We start from the raw sequence: 19,520 nt of genomic DNA, 5'->3' as shown, positions 1-19,520 counted from the left end.
ACAGAATTACTTAAGGAGCTATTTCCTGTGCTAGGTCAGCCAATGCTGAACATAATAAATTGCTCCCTTTCCTCCGGATGTGTACCAAACTCAATAAAAACAAGTCTAAGGTATGCTTTGGTGTTCCTCAAGGCTGGGTTCTGGGCCCATTATTGTTCTCATTATATATGCTCCCTCTGCGCGATGTAATCCGAAATCACAATGTAAACTTTCTCTTTTACGCTGATGACACACAGTTATGTATTTCAATGAAGCATGGAGAAGCCCCTAAATTAGCTACTTTGGAAGCATGTGTTTCAGATATTAGGAAGTGGATGACAGAGAATTTCTTGCTCTTAAACACAAGGAAAACAGAAATGCTTGTTTTAGGACCCAAGAAACAAATAGCGTTGTTAGCAGATCTCACTGTGAACCTTGATGGCTACATGGTCATATCCCAAAAAACTGTAAAAAACCTTGGCGTTACCCTTGACCCTGACCTCCCCTTTTGAAGGACATATAAAATATGTCTCAAGAGTTGCTTATTTTCATCTTCGAAACATTGCAAAAATTATAAACTTTCTATCAAAAACTGATGCAGAAAAATGTATCCATGCTTTTGTTACTTCTAGACTAGATTACTGCAATGGTCCTCTCTCTGGTTATCCAGACAAATTAATAAATAAACTTCAATTAGTGCTGCACCCGGCTGCTAAATTCCTAACTAGAACAAAACATTTTGAACACATTACTCCTGTACTAGCGTCCTTACACTGGCTGCCTGTTAGGGTTAGGGCTGATTTTAAGGTTTTACTCTTAACCTATACATGGACTTGCTCCTACTTACCTTGCTGAAATGATCCAGCCATACATACCTACACGTAACCTACAATTGCAAGATGCAGGCCTTTTATTGGACCTAGAATTTCTAAACAAACAGCTGGCGGCAGGGCCTTTTCTCATAGAGCTCCACTACTGTGAAATGATCTGCCAATTAAGGTTAGAAATGCAAACTCAGTGCAAACTTTCAAGTGTCTACTAAAAACTCATCTCTAAAGCACGGTTTATAATTAGGTGTAGCCTGGCCCGGGGGCATGAAGGTGACCAGTAGGCTTGATACTGTCCACCCTTGCTGTCTTGCCAGGTGGGCTCTCGTCGCCACTGGGATTCCCTCCCTCCAATGCCTTGTGCAATTGGGCTGTACGTTGCTGGCAATACTCGGCCCTCTTTCAGGGGGGTTGCGGTTGGTGGGTGTCCCTTTGGTTGATGCCTGGCAATGTGGGTGGATTGATTTCCTGCCTGTTGGGCCCTGTCCGGGGCCTCCCCCGGGTAGGGCCACAGTGTCGCCGGACCCCCCCGTCTCAGTTCCAAGGTGTTACGCTGCTATATTATTGTGCTGGGGGATATGAGGAATGCACTTTCTAACTTTTCTCAGTCTCCTCCAGTTAATATTTTTAGGAGGAGATGAGGTCCTGGTCCACACCTGCGGAGTACCTGGTTTGGGGGGCCCATTGCTGTCCCTGTCCTTGTCCACCTGGTCATACTTTTGACCTAGTCTAGAATCAAATAGACTCTGGATTTTGCCCAGAGAAATGTATTTATTATTCTAATTGGACTCTTAATATCTCACCCGGCACAGCCTGAAGAGGACTGGTCACCCCTCTGAGCCTGGGTCCTCTCTAGGTTTCTTCCTAAAAGGGAGTTTTTCCTAGCCACTGAAATCCAACTCTACTGTTGTTTGCTCCTTGGGGTTTAAGGCCGGGTGTCTCTGTTAAGCACTTTGTGACAAATGCCGTTGTAAAAAGGGCTTTATAAATACATTTGATTGATTGATTGATTGGACAAGGACCCTTTTGGGGAGGGGTTTTACGAAAGGTCAGTTCTCCAGGCAGATGCGGTTTATTTATGGGTGCGGTTAATGGGTGCGGTTAAACTCAGGTTTGTATACACACAAAGCTATAAAAAGAATGGTGCGTTTTACACATGGTCCTGTTTATAAATGGGGAATTATGGTAATTTGACCAGATCAATGAATTTGTAATGAAAATTGTAATAAAATCCATATAAAGTAGTCATGTAAGTTCTATCCTAAAGCAAAACCAATGTTAGAATTATTATAACACAGTAAGAAAACAAGAAATCAAATTGGAATCAGATTTCATGATGTAAGATTATATGATGTAATATCAGAAACTTTGGAGTGAATAGTTAGGTACTCAGATGTCGGAAATTGACCCACTGTCCAGACCCATCCTAATCGCTCTTCAAATCCGAAACCAAATCCCCAGCCAAACCGATGGTCAAGGCCAAACATTCTTTGACAATTGTATGATTGGGTGACAAATCCTTCATACCCCTGTCCAGTAATTTATGATATTTGATCTCAAAGTAAACAAGTAAAAAGGTTGGATTCATTAAGTATTTGGGTCTTGGAGTGAAGTAACAGGGTCTTGTTCTGTGATCACCATCTCAACCTACCTTGTTAATCAGCAAGTTGTTGTGCTTCTCTGACCTCTGAAGCACAGGCCTCAGGAAAGGAAAGCTCCTTGAGTTGTCACTTGACACTGTGTGTTCTCCCAGCTCATACTGCAGCTCAAAGTGGATCGGGGTGAAGATGTCCCTAATATCTCTCTGGAAACGGGTTGAAGGTGAAGGAAAAAAACTAGACTTAGTTAAAGCTTCAGTCCAGCATCTATTCAGCACCTTTTTTGGCTTTACCTCAAACCAACAACCCTAGAAAACGTGTGGGCAGAACATGTTAGCTGTGTGGGCAGAACAAGTTAGCCATACAGAAAAGCACAGACTAAAATCCTTAAAACATAGTTGAAGCATTCATTAGCCTAATGATTTAATAATACACATACACAAATGCAACCAATATTTTAAACTTGGACTGAACAATATGTTATTTTAAAGGTAGTTACAAGTTTGTTACCTCAGCTTTTTTTACACATGCTGAGTGCAAGTTCAGTGCACATGGTTTCACTCTACTGGTTTTCAAGAAATGGTTGTCAAAAAGGAAGTTGTGGTAAGGATCAGAAACTGATGCCCTGGGTATCGTAACCTATTCTATTTCATAGATTTACATGGGACTTCCTGTAAATGGATGCACATAACACTATTTTCAGAGCCCTATTTTGGTTTTGTTTTTCATCTGCCATTTAACAGAAACACTCAATTATTATAATGTAACTTATTGCATCTTGTCAACAGTACCTTCAATTCTCTGATCACACACACATTGACTGGCAGATCTTTACCTTCAAAAAAGAAAGTTTCCATATAGAGTACATATCCACATACTTGTATTGGAGACAGATAGTTGACACTCTTAGGAAAAATATAAACTTTTTCCCCCCACTGTCTATAAGGATCTTTAAAAAAAACTTAGATAGATGTTAAAACTGTTCTTGGTTGAACCTTTCCTACATAATTCTGGGCAAAAACCTTTATATGGGGTTCTAATTATGAATGACTAATTGATTATGCATTCAGTACAAATACACCTACTGAACCACATAACTAAACGCTCCGCCAGCACAGTCCCCTCACCTTCAAAAAGGCCTGGTGGTTAACACAGTTCATTTGGCCATGTTTGGTCTTAATCCTGCCTGCTGTAGAATTTAACTGTGCAGTGCCGTTGGTGATGAAGTAGAATCTGGACTGGAGCCCCTCTTTGTGCTTCACGTCAGCAGTCAAATTGTACAGCATTTCTGCATACGGGACAAAACATGGGAAAAACAGTGTAGAGCAACACAGTTTTTAATACTATGAATTTCACAAGGGAAGTTAAATTCAGATTTACATGTCTTTTTTAAGTGAAAGAAAATACTGGTTTGTTTATAAAGATGTAGACTATTAAATACATATGAAATGTATTTGTAATCACTGTTCATATTATAGAGCTCAATAACATTTTTTGAAAGCATTTAAAAAACTGAACCAATGAACAACATACAGTGGGGAGAACAAGTATTTGATACACTGCCGATTTTCCAGGTTTTCCCACTTACAAAGCATGTAGAAGTCTGTATTTTTTTCATAGGTACTCTTCTGTGAGTGACGGAATCTAAAACAAAAATCTAGAAAATCACATTGTATGATTTTTAAGTAATTATTTTGCATTTTATTGCATGACAAAAGTATTTGATACATCAGAAAATCAGAACTTAATATTTGGTACAGAAACCTTTGTTTGCAATTACAGAGATCATATGTTTCCTGTAGTTCTTGACCAGGTTTGCACACACTGCAGCAGGGATTTTGGCCCAATCCTCCATACAGACCTTCTCCAGATCCTTCAGGTTTCAGGGCTGTCGCTGGGGTACACAGACTTTCAGCTCCCTCCAAAGATTTTCTATTGGGTTCAGGTCTGGAGACTGGCTAGGCTACTCCAGGACCTTGAGATGCTTCTTACAGAGCCACTCCTTAGTTGCCCTGGCTGTGTGTTTCGGGACGTTGTCATGCTGAAAGACCCAGCCACGACCCATCTTCAAAGCTCTTACTGAGGGAAGGAGGTTGTTGGCCAAGATCTTGCGATACATGGCCCCATCCATCCTCCCCTCAATACTGTGCAGTTGTCCTGTCCACTTTGCAGAAAAGCATCCCCAAAGAATGCTTCACAGTTGGGATGGTGTTCTTGGGGTTGTATTCATCCTTCTTCTTCTCCAAACAGAGCGAATGGAGTTTAGCCCAAAAAGCTCTATTTTTGTCTCATCAGACCACATGACCTTCACCCATTCCTCCTCTGGATCATCTAGATGGTCATTGGCAAATTTCAGACAGGCCTGGACATGTGCTGGCTTGAGCAGGGGAACTTGCGTTCGCTGCAGGATTTTAATCCATGACGGTGTAGTGTGTTACTAATGGTTTTCTTTGAGACTGCGATCCCAGCTCTCTTCAGGTCATTGACCAGGTCCTGCCATGTAGTTCTGGGCTGATCCCTCACCTTCCACATAATCATTGATGCCCCACGAGGTGAGATCTTGCATGGAGCCCCAGACCGAGGGAGATTGACCGTCATCTTGAACTTTTTCCATTTTCTAATAATTGCGCCAACAGTTGTTGCCTTCTCACCAAGCTGCTTGCCTATTGTCCTGTAGCCCATCCCAACCATGTCCTTACACCGCTCTCTGGTCTTGGCCATTGTGGAGAGGTTGGAGTCTGTCTGATTGAGTGTGTGGACAGGTGTCTTTAATACAGGTAACAAGTTCAAACAAGTGCAGTTAATACAGGTAATGCGTGGAGAACAGGAATGTGAGAGCCGGAATTCTTGGTAGGTGATCAAATACTTATTAATAAATAAGTATTTAAAATGCTAATTAATTATTAAAAAATCATGTGATTTTCTGTCTCTCACAGTTGAAGTGTACCTATGATAAAAATTACTGACCTCTACATGCTTTGTAAGTAGGAAAACCTGCAAAATCGGCAGTGTATTAAATACTTGTTCTCCCCACTGTAAGTAAAACAATATTTTTTAAATCAGCAGAAAAGACTGGCATGCACCATTGTTTGAGCAATGGGGCACAAAGCATTCTCTGGGAAAGTGAATGCAACTTTCTGTTGCCGTGTTAAGTTGGGGTAGGGTGTGGTATCTCACCAATGAGGCCAGAAAAACGTTGTGCCTGAAGTTGGAAGCAGACAGTGGTGTTAAAGCAGACAGCAGGTCGGCCTTTTTCTGTACATAGAGCCTGGGTGAGGTTCACACTAGAAGGGAGAAGCACTGTCGCTTCCACCACAACAACCACACGGGTCCTAACACAGAGTGGGTGAAAACCACAAATAAGCAACCCTACAAACATCATAACTCTACCATTTTCAGATTATGTTTTGTAAATGCAGCAGTCATTCTGTACCTCAGAACAACAGCAGAGTCAGATAGAAAGGCTCCCACGGCCACATCTGTGGACATAATTGGGAGAGTTCATGTAACTATTAGAGCCTCAGGTGTGGCTGAATGCCTGATTCATCAATACGTTTCAGTTTTTATCGCTATTCTAGATGGCTGCCCGCATGAGCTGAATGCAGTCATTAGGAATGTTGGAGTCATGCAGGGTGTTGAGAATGCTTGTATGTGGTGAGAGCTTCGTGAACATGGATTATTTATTTTGAGGGATGCAAGTTGGACTGCACCATTCACTCTGCCTGCTCGACCTGGAATCTAAGAAATGTCATCACATTTCCGCCTTCTGATTATACCTTAATAAAATAAATTGTTTAAAAGGTTTAACTGTAATAAAAGTACAGGAATGTGGAATATTAGTTTAAAAGCAAATATGATCTGTGGACAGTCAGGGGTTTGAGTTGACATTAACTGGGAAAATTACTGGCATCATACCAATGGATGATATCAATGGATGGAAATAAATAAATAATTTGTTGTTTCTTTATTTTCACCAAATGGGTAGGTGGTAAAGGACAGGTACAAAAAAAAAATACAACAACAACAAATTAAAGCAAAAAGGGTTATTAGAACTGATTATTAGAACAAGAATATGATAATTCATTAAGTGATTTACCAACTAAAATCCTATATTTCTAAGAATAATAGGTTAACTAAGAAATGGAAAAGATGGGTAGTGAGAAATATCAAGAGAGAAGAAGAGGGGCTGGGGTTTTTGGGGGATGTGTCTTACCTGGGTAACCATTTTCATCAACATCAATGCCCCCAGACACAGACTGGCCAAACATCTTCAAACCATTACCGAAAGCAGATGCAGGAATCCTCTGGTTACAATGATAAAACAAATTCCATCTTGTGGTTTGGACTGATCGTGTTTAATGATATGCATTATGAGTGGAAAAAGTTCCAAATATTTTTAATTTTAGTAATTTAGCAGACGCTCAAATCCAGAACCTGTAGTACAGTACTAGACATTATTTTAGTTACAGGGTGCAATAGAGGTGATTAATTATGCATGGAAGCAGAGGGGAAATGTAGTCACGCAAAGTGTTTAACGTCATACCGTCCAATAAGTACCATGGAATCTTAAGTAACAGTATACCCGTTTGGATCTTTAGTAAATTCCCATCCCAAAAACATCATACTACATAGTAATTTCCCTGATCATGTGGTTCTCCATGAACCTTAAGAGGAAAGAGTGCCTCCTAAGAGTGTCCTAAAAACATCACTTTCAGGAGCATCTGACCAGGACCTACACCACTTAGCTTCAGAGTGAAGTCACTGGGATGCAAGATGCTATGCTGTTAAGCATCATTATCATTGTTTCCTAAATAACTCAGTTTCTCTTAACCCCAAAGGATGTAGTAATTTTTTGTTGAATAAACCAACATGTTTTACAGTAGTACTAGAAGATACAAACTGAGTAAAAGTGATAGCAACTATTTTACAGAATTCAGCCCAAACTAATATTTTAACTGGGGCCAGTACAAACATTTTTAATAAATCGCTCTGGATAAAAGCATACAATAAATTACTTAAATTTCAAATGTAAAACACACACATTAAAGGACAGGTTTGCTATTTTTGATCAGCTTCATGTAGAACATAACCATTGATACAAAGCTTGTATTGGTAAAAAAAATTCAGGAGAACAGGTTTATCAATATACCTATATCAATATACTTATATCAATATACCGTGGCCTTCCCATTTTGGAAAACCAAATGTATCATATATTTTCGAGCGCTTTTAGTTCAATTTTAGCCTAGGAAAAAACTCTCAAAACTGTATTCATTCCAAAAAAGAATTTCTCCACAGTCCAGGATTATGCTTGATAATCAGAAAAAAGGCCCCAGGATCAAAGATAGCAAACCTTTCCTTTAACTACCATGCACACACACACCGGGTGACATACTTGAGAATATTCTTGTTCAAGTCCTGTCTTCCTCCCATTGTAGAGATAAATTGCACCATTCAGGTCATCTTCTTGTGGTGCCCCAACTACAACATCTACAAAGCAGTTGGCAAGGTTTGAGTAATAAAAGCTGTGGTGTTAAGGTTATTACTGGTAAAAACATTATTTTAATGGCTACTACTGTAGGTAAAGATGGTAGCTTTTCAGTTTTGCTCAGCTCAGCAGACTTCTACTTAGATATAAAAAAAAATATATATAATGTTTTTTTACATTTTAAAACCATTTTAGACCAAAATAGAGCAATTTACCTGGATAGCCATCATCATCAATATCTCCAACACTTGTGATACTTTCTCCAAACCGTGCCGCATATGAATCTTTCCCTGCTAATGTGAACTCCAGAGCCTTCATATTAGCCTGAGGAAATGTCTTGGATTTTTTTGGGGGGGAAAACATCTGAAAAAGGTTATTAACATAAATAATCTTAGCATTATCTCACATCCCACGCACACACTAATCCTAAAAAATGAACTAGTACTACAATTATAATGGTAAGTCACTCAGGATGAGAGCATATACTAAATGTAAAAATGACCAACAAAAATTTAAGTTAAGAAAAGCGTCCTAGGAATGATGAGGAATTCTGTAAACTTCTAAACAGGATTTACAATATATCTATTACAATATTAAACTACCAAGAAGACAATTAAACCTCTGGATTAACAAGTCCTATCCAGTAACCTCTAGGGGATGACTGTATCTCACCTGTCCCTGGTTCATGTAAACATACACACGTCCTTCCTCCCTCACAGTGCTGAACATAGGTGCTCCAACAAGCAGATCAGACAGACCATCAGCATTCAGATCCACCGCACACACAGTCGCCCCAAAATAAGAACCAATCTGTAACAAGATACTCTTTTTCATAATAGATCTCTTGCCATTAAAGCCCATTTTAGACCCTGTTAAATGACTGTCTGAGAATCTTGTCCCCTTGTGTTACAATGAAGTCTGTATAGAGAAGTTAAAGCATTATGATTAATTGAATATTTTAACCCAATTGTAGTTCAACACAATATGTACATCCATTGGAAAATAGCAGCTTTGTGTGGGATGGAATGTTTTTCCTTTATCAAAATCCTTTCAAATGTTTTGAGATGTATTGTTCAACACCGACTTAACACAAAACATACCTCAGTGAAAACATCACACGGCAAAACAACCGGCCCATGAAGACATAACATGGTAATGACCCTCCCTCACCTTTTCACCTCTGACCTCAAAGATGATGCTCAGTGTGCTGGATTTGGTGCTAAAGATGTATGCCTGGGGATGAAATAGAGAGTGTAGGCCACTTGTATTTCTAAACTTCATGTTTGATACTAAGGTATAAAGTAATGTGTGAAATAAATCTCATGATTATGTAGATAAGACCGTTATCAGTAAATGATAGTAAATTGTAAAGGGATGCAGTGTTAACTCTTACACTACCAGTTTGCCCATTCTGGGGGGCTCCTCCCACGACCTCCGTGGAATCAGCGTACAGAAAGTGTCCAGCGCTGACTGAGTACCCTAAAAGAAGAGTCACTGCATTAATTTCACTAGTCAGCTGACAGCAGATCTGTTGAAATACACAATGCAGCCTAATAAAAAAAAAAAAAACTTTAAGCCTAAGTAAAAAAAAAAAAACACCACCATGAGACTACCACTACCACTGACTACCAGTTACCCCCCCCAGCGGTCTACCACGTGTTGACAATATATATGCACATGAAAAAGTGAAGCACTGCCTTTGTACATTGTGTTGTGTGATTTTTACAGTCATTTTTTTTTACAATCAATCTACACCCAATATCCTATAATGATGTAGCAAAAATACATTCAGGAAAAATCTACAAAACAATCTACAATCCTGTTTCCAAAAAAGTTGGGACCCTTTGTGGAAAATTTAAATAAAAACAAAATGCAATGATGTTCAAATTATATAAACCCTATATTCAATAGCGAATACAGAGACATTTTATTGTTTCTTGAAAAATATATACCCACTTTGAATATGATGCCAGTAACACATTACAAAAAAGTTGGAACAGAGGCAATAAAAGACTGAAAAAGTTGTGTAATGCTAAACAATTTAACCTTGTGAAATATCAAACAACAAATTAGGTCAGTTACATGATTGGGTATTAAAAGATCATTCCAGAGAGGATGGGGAGGGGTTCACCACTCTCTGAAAGACTGTGCAGGCAAATAGTGTAACAATTTAAGAACAACGTTTCTCAATGTAAAATTGCAAAGGCTTTGGAGATTTCATAATGTACGGTACATAATATCATTAAAATATTCTGAGAATTTGGAGAAATCTCTGCATGCAAGGGACAAGGCTGAAAACCAATACTGGATGGCCATGATCTTTGGGCCCTCAGGCGGCATTAAAAACAGACACGATTCTGTAGTAGAAATCACTGCATAGGCTTAGGAATTCTTCCGAAAATGACTGTCTGTGAACACAGTACGTCGCTGCATCCACAAATGACACACAAAGAAGAAACCATATATAAACAAGATCCAGAAACGCTGCCGCCTTCTCTGGGCCCAAACTATCTTAAGATGGACTGAGGTGAAGTGGAAAACTGTCCAGGGGTCTGACAAATAAAAATGTGACATTATTTGTGGGAATCATGGGCACACCGTCCTCCGGACTAAAGAGGAGAGTGCCATCCAGCATCTTATCAGTGCACAGTTCAAAAGCCAGCATCCGTGATGGTATGGGGGTGCATAAGTGCACATGGCATAGGTGAGTTGACCATCTATGCACCATTAATGCTAAACAATATATACAGGTTTTGGAGCAAAACATGCTGCCATCGAGGCACCTTCTTTTCCTGGGAAAGCTTTGATTTTTTTTGCACAACAATGCCAAACAACATTCTGCATGTATCCAAACAGCATGGCTCCGTAGTAAAAGACTGTGGGTGGTAAACTGGCCTGCTTGCATTCTAGATCTGTCCTCGATTGAAAACATTTGACCCTAAAATGTTGAGCAGCTGCAATCCTATATCAAGGAAGAATGGGAATTTCGCTTTCATAACTACAGCAATTGGTCTCCGAAACGCTTACAGAGTATTGTTAAAAGAAGAGGTGACGCAACATAGTGGTGAACAAGTATAATATATAGACATATAGACCGTCCCAACCAAACAGATCATAAATACAGTTATGCATAAATTTGCAAAAAGATGACTGATCATGCAAAGGAAATTACTTTTATTTAGGGATAGCAATCACAAGAAGCCATTTATTATCACATAGTTGTTTGGCTCCTTTTTAAATCATAATGATAACAGAAATCTCCCAAATGGCCCAGATCAAAAGTTTACATACCCTTGAATGTTTGGCCTTGTTACAGACACACAAGGTGACAACACACAGGTTAAATGGCACGCCTGTGACTTTTTAAATTGCAATTGGTGTTGTCAATAAGTTTGTTAGCTCACACATGGATACACTGAGCTGGCTAGATATTGAGCCATGGGGAGCAGAAAAGAACTGTCAAAAGACCTGCGTAACAAGGTCTTGGAACTTTATAAAGATTGGAAAAGGATATAAAAAGATATCCAAAGCCTTGCAAATGCCAGTCAGTATTGTTCAATCACTTATTAAGAAGTGGAACATTCTGGGATCTTTTGATACCAAGCCAAGGTCAGGTAGACCAAGAAGGATTTCAGCCAAAACTGCCAGAAGAATTGTTTGGGATACAAAGAAAAAAACACTGGAAATACAGGCTGCTCTGGAAAAATCTGGTGTGGTTGTTTCTAGGAGCACAATGCACCAAATACAACAAACAAAAATGAGCTGCAAGAAAGAAGCCTTTACTGCACCAATGCCACAAAAAAGCCTGGTTACAATATGCCCAACAACACCTTGAAACGCCTCACAGCTTCTGGCACACTGTAATTTGTAATGACGAGACCAAAATAGAACTAGAAGCGCTATGTTTGGAGAGGGGTCAACAAGCCTTATAGTGAAAAGAATACCATCTCCACTTTGATGCATGGTGGTGGCTCACTGATTTTTTGGGGGTGGGTGAGCCCAAAAGACACAGGGAATCTTGTGAAAATTGCAAAATGAATGCAGCATGTTACCAGAAAATACTGGCAGACAATTAGCATTCTTCTGACAAATCTGACACCTCTGCCCGATTCCACAAAAGCTGCGCATGGGACGCTCTTGGACTTTCCAGCATGACAATGACCCTAAGCACAAGGCTAAGTTGACCCTCCAGTGACTACAGCAAAAAAAGGTGAAGATTCTGGCCATCACAGTCTCCTGACTCTAATAACATCGAGCCACTCTAAGAAGATCTCAAACGTGCGGTTCATGCAAGACAACCAAAGACCTGGAGGGATTTTGTCAAGACGAATGGGCAACTATACTGCCTGCAAGAATCCGGGGCCTCATAGACAACTATTACAAAAGACTGCACGCTGTCATTGATGCTAAAGGGGCCATACACAGTATTAAGAACAAAGGGAATGCAGACTTTTGAACGGGGATCAGTCATTTTTTTTCTTTGTTTCTATGTTTTGTTTTATGATTGTGCCATTCTGCAAATATCATCAACTCTGACACCTTGAAAAGGGCAGATGAGGCAGCGATCCCACGAGTAGAGTGGGCTCGGAGACCCTCAGTAGCCACAGACCCCGAAAACTCATAGGCTAAAGTAATAAAATCACAAAGCCAATGAGACAGATGCTGTTTGGAAAGCGGATAGCCCACACGGGAATCTGCTTAACACACAAACAGCTGAGGAGTCAACCTGATACTCCTTGTGCGCTCCATGTAGTCAGCTAAAGTGCAAACGGGGCACAAACGATGTAACCTCTCCTCTTCCTCACACGCGTGGGGAGGAGGAAAGAAATCATACATACATACATACATCTTCTTCCGCTTCATCCGTGGCCGGGTTGCGGGGGCAGCAGTCTAAGCAGAGATGCCCAGACTTCCCTCTCCCCAGACACTTCCTCCAGCTCTTCCGGAGGGACACCGAGGCGCTCCCAGGCTACCCGGAAGACATAGTCCCTCCAGCGTGTCCTAGTTCATCCCCGGGGTCTCCTCTCGGTGGGACGGGACCGGAACACCTTCCCAGGAAGGCGCTCCAGAGGCATCCGAAACAGATGCCCAAGCCACCTCAGCTGACCCAGAGATTGATACGAGCTTGTAATGATCTTGGGCACGAACGATGGATTCGGTCGCAACATAGCACTGCCGAGGTTCTCTCTAATAGCTCACGCAGATCACTCACTCGTTTAGCGGAGCACAAAGTGAAGAGCAAGGCCACCTTCATAGAGAGCAGTTTAAGTGAGCTCTGAACCAAGGGTTCAAAGGGAGACTCACAATGTGCGCTGAGCACCCTGGATAAATCCCACTGGGGAGCGCCCAATCTGGCCACAGGTTGCAGCCGTTGCATACCCATAAGGAAATGTCGAATCAGAGGGTGACTGAAAAGAGTGTTACCAGCAAAACCCTTGTGACAAGCAGAAATCACTGATGCGTAACCCCTAATAGTAGAGGGCAATCTTTCCATATCAAAGAGATACTGTAAAAAAGATAAAATCTCCTCAACGGGGCAACACAGGGTGTGCATCACAAACATGTCCCATCTCATAGAGCCAAAGCTCTTAGTCCATAAAACCAAATTCCCAATAACTATTGCATACTGTCAAAAATGATCTCTCATCGATACCATTATTTTCTGTTTTGCAGCTAACGTGATGCGGTTTGCAAGACATGGAGGGCTGGAAGGCAGTGTAAGTGGCAAAGCTGAAGAAAGCCTTAATTAACAAGTGTAGGTACCGAGCCAAATCATTTAGCCATTAAATGTAACTTAAAATGACAAATCTGCACCTTTCAGATTTTTTTTTGTTTATGTAAAAAAAGAACAGGCTCTTAGACGATTATACAGCTGATACTGATAACACTTGAGTGGTTTGACCTGAGGATTTGAGAAAAGAGGGATCAAGGTCATGATGTGTAAAAACTCTATGCCTCACAAATTAATTGAAGACAATTCAGTTAGTTCAGTTTTGCTTGTGGAAAACATGTTAGTGCACAGCACGCCTACCCAAACCTGTGCCCAGAGATCTACCATACTGTAGGTTTTCTCTTTAATCCTAATTGATCACACATGATTCAAATTATTAGAAAACAAAATTTGGTTACTCACAAATGTGGTTTGAGAGAGAATCTACAGGACGGCAGATCTCCGGAAACTGGATTGGGCAACGCTTGTACATCATATTTCAGTCAGAAGAACAATGATTAGTCAATTCTTTATAGTACTATTTTTAAATTAGCTTCACCCATGATCTCGCAATCAGCTTGGGACATCTGCACTCTTGCATTTTTTTTTCTTAATTTCCTTCTATTTATTTTGGGAAATTACCTGGTTTGCTTATTTAAATAACAGCTGAAAATGCCATATTTTTGTACCACATGTGTTACTGAATAGTATGTTGGAGTGAATTATTTAAAAACATCAGGGCAGCAAGATGCTCTTGTGAAAGATTCGCAATGTTTTCATTTTTTGAGATAATGTTTCCTACTACACATTTCTTAGTACAGAATTATAGCTTATTTTGATTTAATTGCTTTAGTTATAAATTACATGGCATTAAAACCTATTTGACCTACTACCTTGCAAATGTTAGCAGTTGGCTGTGACATTTTTGAATAGCAGTTGAAGTATTGGACTTGAGTCTTGATGCGAGTTGATCAATGGGTGAAACATTTACTGTAGTGTTTTAAGGAATTCATTGGAGACATGCTGCTTTACAGTTCAGTCATGTTTGTCTATATTTGGTCATCAACAGCCTATTTTATTTAGAAAAATATAACATTTTCTTAGACATTTGTCTTATTTAAGGGCTACTTGCCAAAACATAAATTATTATTTTAAAACTATATCAGATTAATGTCTCATTTATAACTACTTACATTCTTATGTATTTCTTAAGTTTTGGCTCCTAAGCAATGTTGACACTTTTCAGACTGAGGTTCAACTTAAATCATATTGGGATCTAATTGCAACATAGCTCTGGTTAAGATTAATGATGTATTTGCAACCGTCTTCATTGACCTGTCCAAAGCCTTTGTCTATCTATTGGCAGACTCAGTAGCCTTGGTTTCTGAAATGACTGCCTCGCCTGGTTTAACAACTACTTCTCAGATAGGGTCCAGTGTGTTAAATCGGAGGGCCTGCTCTCTGGACCAATGGTTGTCTCTATGGGGTTACCACAGGGTTCGATTCTTGGGCCAACCCTATTCTCTGTATATAAATTATGTTGCTCTTGTGGCTGGTGAATCTCATATCCACTTCTATGCAGACAACACCATTCTGTATACAGCCGCCCCTTCAATGGATACTGCTTACAAACCTCCAGGAGAGCTTAAATGCCATATATAGCATTCCTTCCGTGAGGTCCAACTACTACTGAACTCTGGTTAAACTAAGTGCATGCTTTTCAACTGATCGCTGCCCACACCTGCCCATCTAAAATTAAGTCCAGGGTTGGCTTCCATTTCTGTAACAGGGCCTCCTTCATTCGTGCTGCCAAGCTTGCCCTGGTGAAAATGACCATTGTACCAATCTTAAACTTTAGTGATATCATATATAGAACAGCTTCAAACTTTATCCTGAAGAAACAGGATGTGGTCTACCACAGCGGCCATTAATTTTGCTACCGGAGCCCCATATAATTCCCACCACTGCAACCTCTCTGCATTAGTTGGCTGGCCCTCATTACACACACGGCCCCTATCTCACTGTTACCAATTCATTCACAAGTGTTTGCTAGGCACGTTACCTAAGCTCAAGGGTCACCTTAGCTTTACCAACCCGCAGCCTATGCTCAAGCAGGTACATCTCTCTGGTCACCCCAAAAGCCTACACACCCTTCGGCTGCCACTCCTTCCAATTCTCAGCTGTCAACGACTGGAAAGTATTACAAAAAACCCTGAAACTGGAGACTCTCATTCCCCTCACTGCCTTTAAAAAATGCCTGTCTGAGCTGTATGTTAATTCATGTTAACTCTCCTCCATCATTCGCACATTGTTCTTGCAGATAGTTGCCCTTATTATCTCTGTCATGCCCCATGCTGCATTTGCACTCTTATCTGCACAATTGTCTTATATTATATTCGGGTGCTTGACTTGTGCAGGACCCCCCCATCTCAGTTCCAAGGTGTTACGCTGCTATATTATTGTGCTGGGGGATATGAGGGATGTACTACTAACTTTTCTCAGTTTCCTCCAGTTTTAAATTTTAGAAGGAGATGAGGTCCTGGTCCACACCTGCGGATTACCTGGTTTGGGGGGCCCGTTGCTGTCCCTGTCCTTGTCCACCTGGTCATACTTCTGACCTAGTCTAAAATCAAATAGACTCTGGATTTAGCCCAGAGAAATGTATTTATTATTCCAATTGGATTCTTAATATCTCACCCGGCACAGCCAGAAGAGGACTGGTCACCCCTCTGAGCCTGGGTCCTCTCTAGGTTTCTTCCTAAAATTCGACCTTCTTAGGGAGTTCTTCCTAGCCACTGAAATTCAACACTACTGTTGTTTTCTCCTTGGGGTTAAGGCCGGGTGTCTCTGTAAAGCACTTTGTGACAACTGCTGTTGTAAAAAGGGCTTTATAAATACATTTGATTGATTGATTGAGCTATCCAGAGCGCTTCAAATGTCTGCGAATCTGCCTTATAGTGTGTTAGTATACATCCATTAATAATGACGTGATGCTGCAAGTGCGTTCATGAATGGAGACCACGACCAGCATGTTCGTTTAAAAGGTTTAACTTCCAAGGTTAACAAGATAAGTAAACAAGATTCACTCAAGGACAAAACTTGTGAGCTAATAGGAATTCCTTTCTCTGCACAACAGGGATCCCCAGTAATGAGATATAAGCCAGAAATACAGAGAAACCATGGGAACCCAAAGCTCATGACCATAGGTGAGAGTAGGAACGTAGATTGACTGTTTGTTTTATTTCATGCTTACTATAATGTAGATACTAAGGGTTTTAGCCAGCAAAGTTTTCGTCTATAAGGAATAATTCATAATGCATACTTTGCTTCGCCTGCGAGGAGTTATGAACTCAGGATCTATTGTTCACAAGTTTGCTTCTCTAACCACTACGCTATTTAACAAGGGGTAGTCAGTCAGTCACTCACTCACTCAGTAAGAGAGCAAAAATCAGTTATTGTACTTGATGCCTTGATAGAGCACAATGTCAGAGACCACAAACGTTCTATTTAGATATACCAGGGCTACAAATAGATGCTGCCAGTTATTGTGGTGTGGGGATACATTTAAGGCCCATAACAAATCCTGGTCTACGTACAGTGGTTCGGAATGTAGGATGGAAACACTTGCCTTAAATAGATGTCAATAGCAAGGAAGTGATTTAAATGTCTAGAGTGGCCCTATAGAGCTACTAAATTTACATTTACAATTGTTCAGAGGGAAAATTACTGCACTCTGATTAAGTAATTCTAAGTCACATTTAAAACAAAACATTATAATTATTAGAAATATTATTATTAGAATAGCCAATGTGAGGGCAATAAAGGCAGCTTTCAGTAAACATTCCTAAGGAACATACCTAAATAACTTCCAAAGAGAACGTCATCAGAATTTTCCAATTTGGTAATTGTGACCTGGCTGGATGTGTTGTGGACAAAAACAGACCCAGTCCATTCCATAGATCCAGGGGCTCCCATTACGATTAGGTCCTGTTCAGCATAATAGATAAACAACAACAAAACTAATCAGAATCTAAATAACAATAGCACAGTAAGCCTTTGCCACAAGACAGAATTGTTAAGAGAGCAGACAATTTTCAAGCATACCCCAAAAAGGACATTTGCAATCCCTGCTTGACATGATGCGTAGTCATTCGGATCATCTAAAAACAGAAGTGTAAGGGAAAAAATGATATTCAGGAATATTAATAGTGGAAATGAAAAACTCAATATTTTAAGAAAAGGAAAACTGCAAAATTATTTCTTAATTTAGCAGTATAAGTCATACAACAATAAAAGAGTAATGTACAGTGATGCAATATTTTCAGTGCAATACAATATTTTTATACAATCATACCTCCATAGCATGGAATCAAAGTACTTGACTGAATCAAGTTTGCCGCTAATTTGAAGCATATGCCATGGGGGAACTTTTCTTTACTCTTATTGTAGAATACATTCCAACGATGTCCACAGGCCTGAAATGCACAATTATGGTTTAAATTTCATTCTGAGTTGTGTCTTTAATTAATACATGTAACAAGTATGGTCTACAGTGAACCTCAAAAGACAGGGACAACTTTGAAAAAAATAAGGTGGTAAAACAAACTAAATGTAATAAAAACAATGTTGTAGACTATATGGTGCTTTTGGAAAGTAGTCAGGCCCCTTCACTTTTTTCACATTTTGTTACCAAACAGACGTTTTTTAGAATGGATGAAATATTTCTTCCCTCATCATTCTACACACAATTTCTGCAGTTTTGGGAATGTTACTACATAATATTTTCTAGGTCTCTCCACAGATGTTGGGTCACTTAAAGACATTCACACACGTGCGTTGTGTGCCATAGAAAAAGGTTGCACTGACAATGGCTCTGCATTCACAGCATAGTTTCTTGCTTTATCCCGTCCATATTGTTTATACTCTAGTTTATGCAGCACTGTCCCTCATACAGTATGATCGACTAGCACTTTGTTCCTCACTGAACACAGATCTTTTCTCTACTTACCGGAGCACTTGCTGTGATTTCTTTGTCCTGTTGCCCGTTTGTTTACCAATACGCCAATGGAGGACAAAAAAGAGAGACAAACGTGGCGGTATACTATGTAGATCTCTGACAAAATACTGCAATCCCCCATTACCAAGCATTTTACTCATAAATGTTCAATCCCTGGACAATAAAATGGATGCTTGGATTAACTTCCAGTGGGACATTGCAAACTGTTGTGTGCTGGTATTTGTTGAAACCTGGCTAGACCCTATTGTACCTGACTCGTCCATTACCCCAGCCGGTTTTTCCTTTTACCAGCAGGACAGAACTTCGGAGTCAGGTAAACGTAAAGGCGGAGGAGTCAGCATTAACTCTTGCTGGGATTCGGATGTTGCAGTAATTTCAACACAATGTTCACCAGACTAGGAGCTCCTAACTATAAAGGTACAGCCTACCTACAGTAGGCCATCAGGGATGCAAAAAGAAACCACTGACCTTCATTGTGAAGTGCTTCGAGCAGGAAGTGCTTAGAGCAGAAGCCACATCTGTTCCACCCTTCCTGACACCTTGAACCTCTTTCAATTTGCATACCGCCCCAAAAGATCTATGGACAATGCCATCGCCCTGACAAAATATTCAGTGGGGAGAACCAGTATTTGATACACTGCCGATTTTTTAGGTTTTCCTACTTACAAAGCATGTAGAGGTCTGTAATTGTTATCATAGGTACACTTCAACTGTGAGAGAAAAAAATCCAGAAAATCACATTGTATGATTGTTTTATAATTAATTTGCATTTTATTGCATGACATAAGTATTTGATTCACCGACCAACCAGTAAGAATTGCGGCTCTCACAGACCTGTTAGATTTTCTTTAAGAACCCCTCCTGTTCTCCACTCATTACCTGTATAAAAGACACCTGTCCA

General features: G+C 40.1%; 1 protein-coding gene across 4 annotated transcripts in view; it reads right to left on the bottom strand.

Annotated features, from left to right (window-relative positions):
- Nucleotides 1-19,520, bottom strand: part of LOC105006671 (integrin alpha-4) — a 54,250-nt gene that overhangs the window by 24,219 nt on the left and 10,511 nt on the right. For all 4 annotated transcript variants that reach the window (XM_020044388.2, XM_010865310.3, XM_020044389.1 and 1 more), the window contains exons 4-16: nucleotides 17,957-18,077; nucleotides 17,707-17,762; nucleotides 17,460-17,589; nucleotides 9,286-9,371; nucleotides 9,063-9,125; nucleotides 8,565-8,702; nucleotides 8,108-8,255; nucleotides 7,800-7,894; nucleotides 6,618-6,708; nucleotides 5,838-5,883; nucleotides 5,582-5,736; nucleotides 3,532-3,692; nucleotides 2,458-2,610 (exon numbers count right to left, since the gene is read on the bottom strand). In XM_020044388.2, coding sequence (XP_019899947.1) covers nucleotides 2,458-2,610; nucleotides 3,532-3,692; nucleotides 5,582-5,736; nucleotides 5,838-5,883; nucleotides 6,618-6,708; nucleotides 7,800-7,894; nucleotides 8,108-8,255; nucleotides 8,565-8,702; nucleotides 9,063-9,125; nucleotides 9,286-9,371; nucleotides 17,460-17,589; nucleotides 17,707-17,762; nucleotides 17,957-18,077 — 1,443 coding nt within the window. The remainder of the gene's footprint in view (nucleotides 1-2,457; nucleotides 2,611-3,531; nucleotides 3,693-5,581; nucleotides 5,737-5,837; nucleotides 5,884-6,617; nucleotides 6,709-7,799; nucleotides 7,895-8,107; nucleotides 8,256-8,564; nucleotides 8,703-9,062; nucleotides 9,126-9,285; nucleotides 9,372-17,459; nucleotides 17,590-17,706; nucleotides 17,763-17,956; nucleotides 18,078-19,520) is intronic.

This window comes from Esox lucius, chromosome 22, assembly GCF_011004845.1.
Source record: "Esox lucius isolate fEsoLuc1 chromosome 22, fEsoLuc1.pri, whole genome shotgun sequence".
NCBI lineage: Eukaryota > Metazoa > Chordata > Actinopteri > Esociformes > Esocidae > Esox > Esox lucius.
This window is presented reverse-complemented; position numbering and strand designations above follow the sequence as displayed.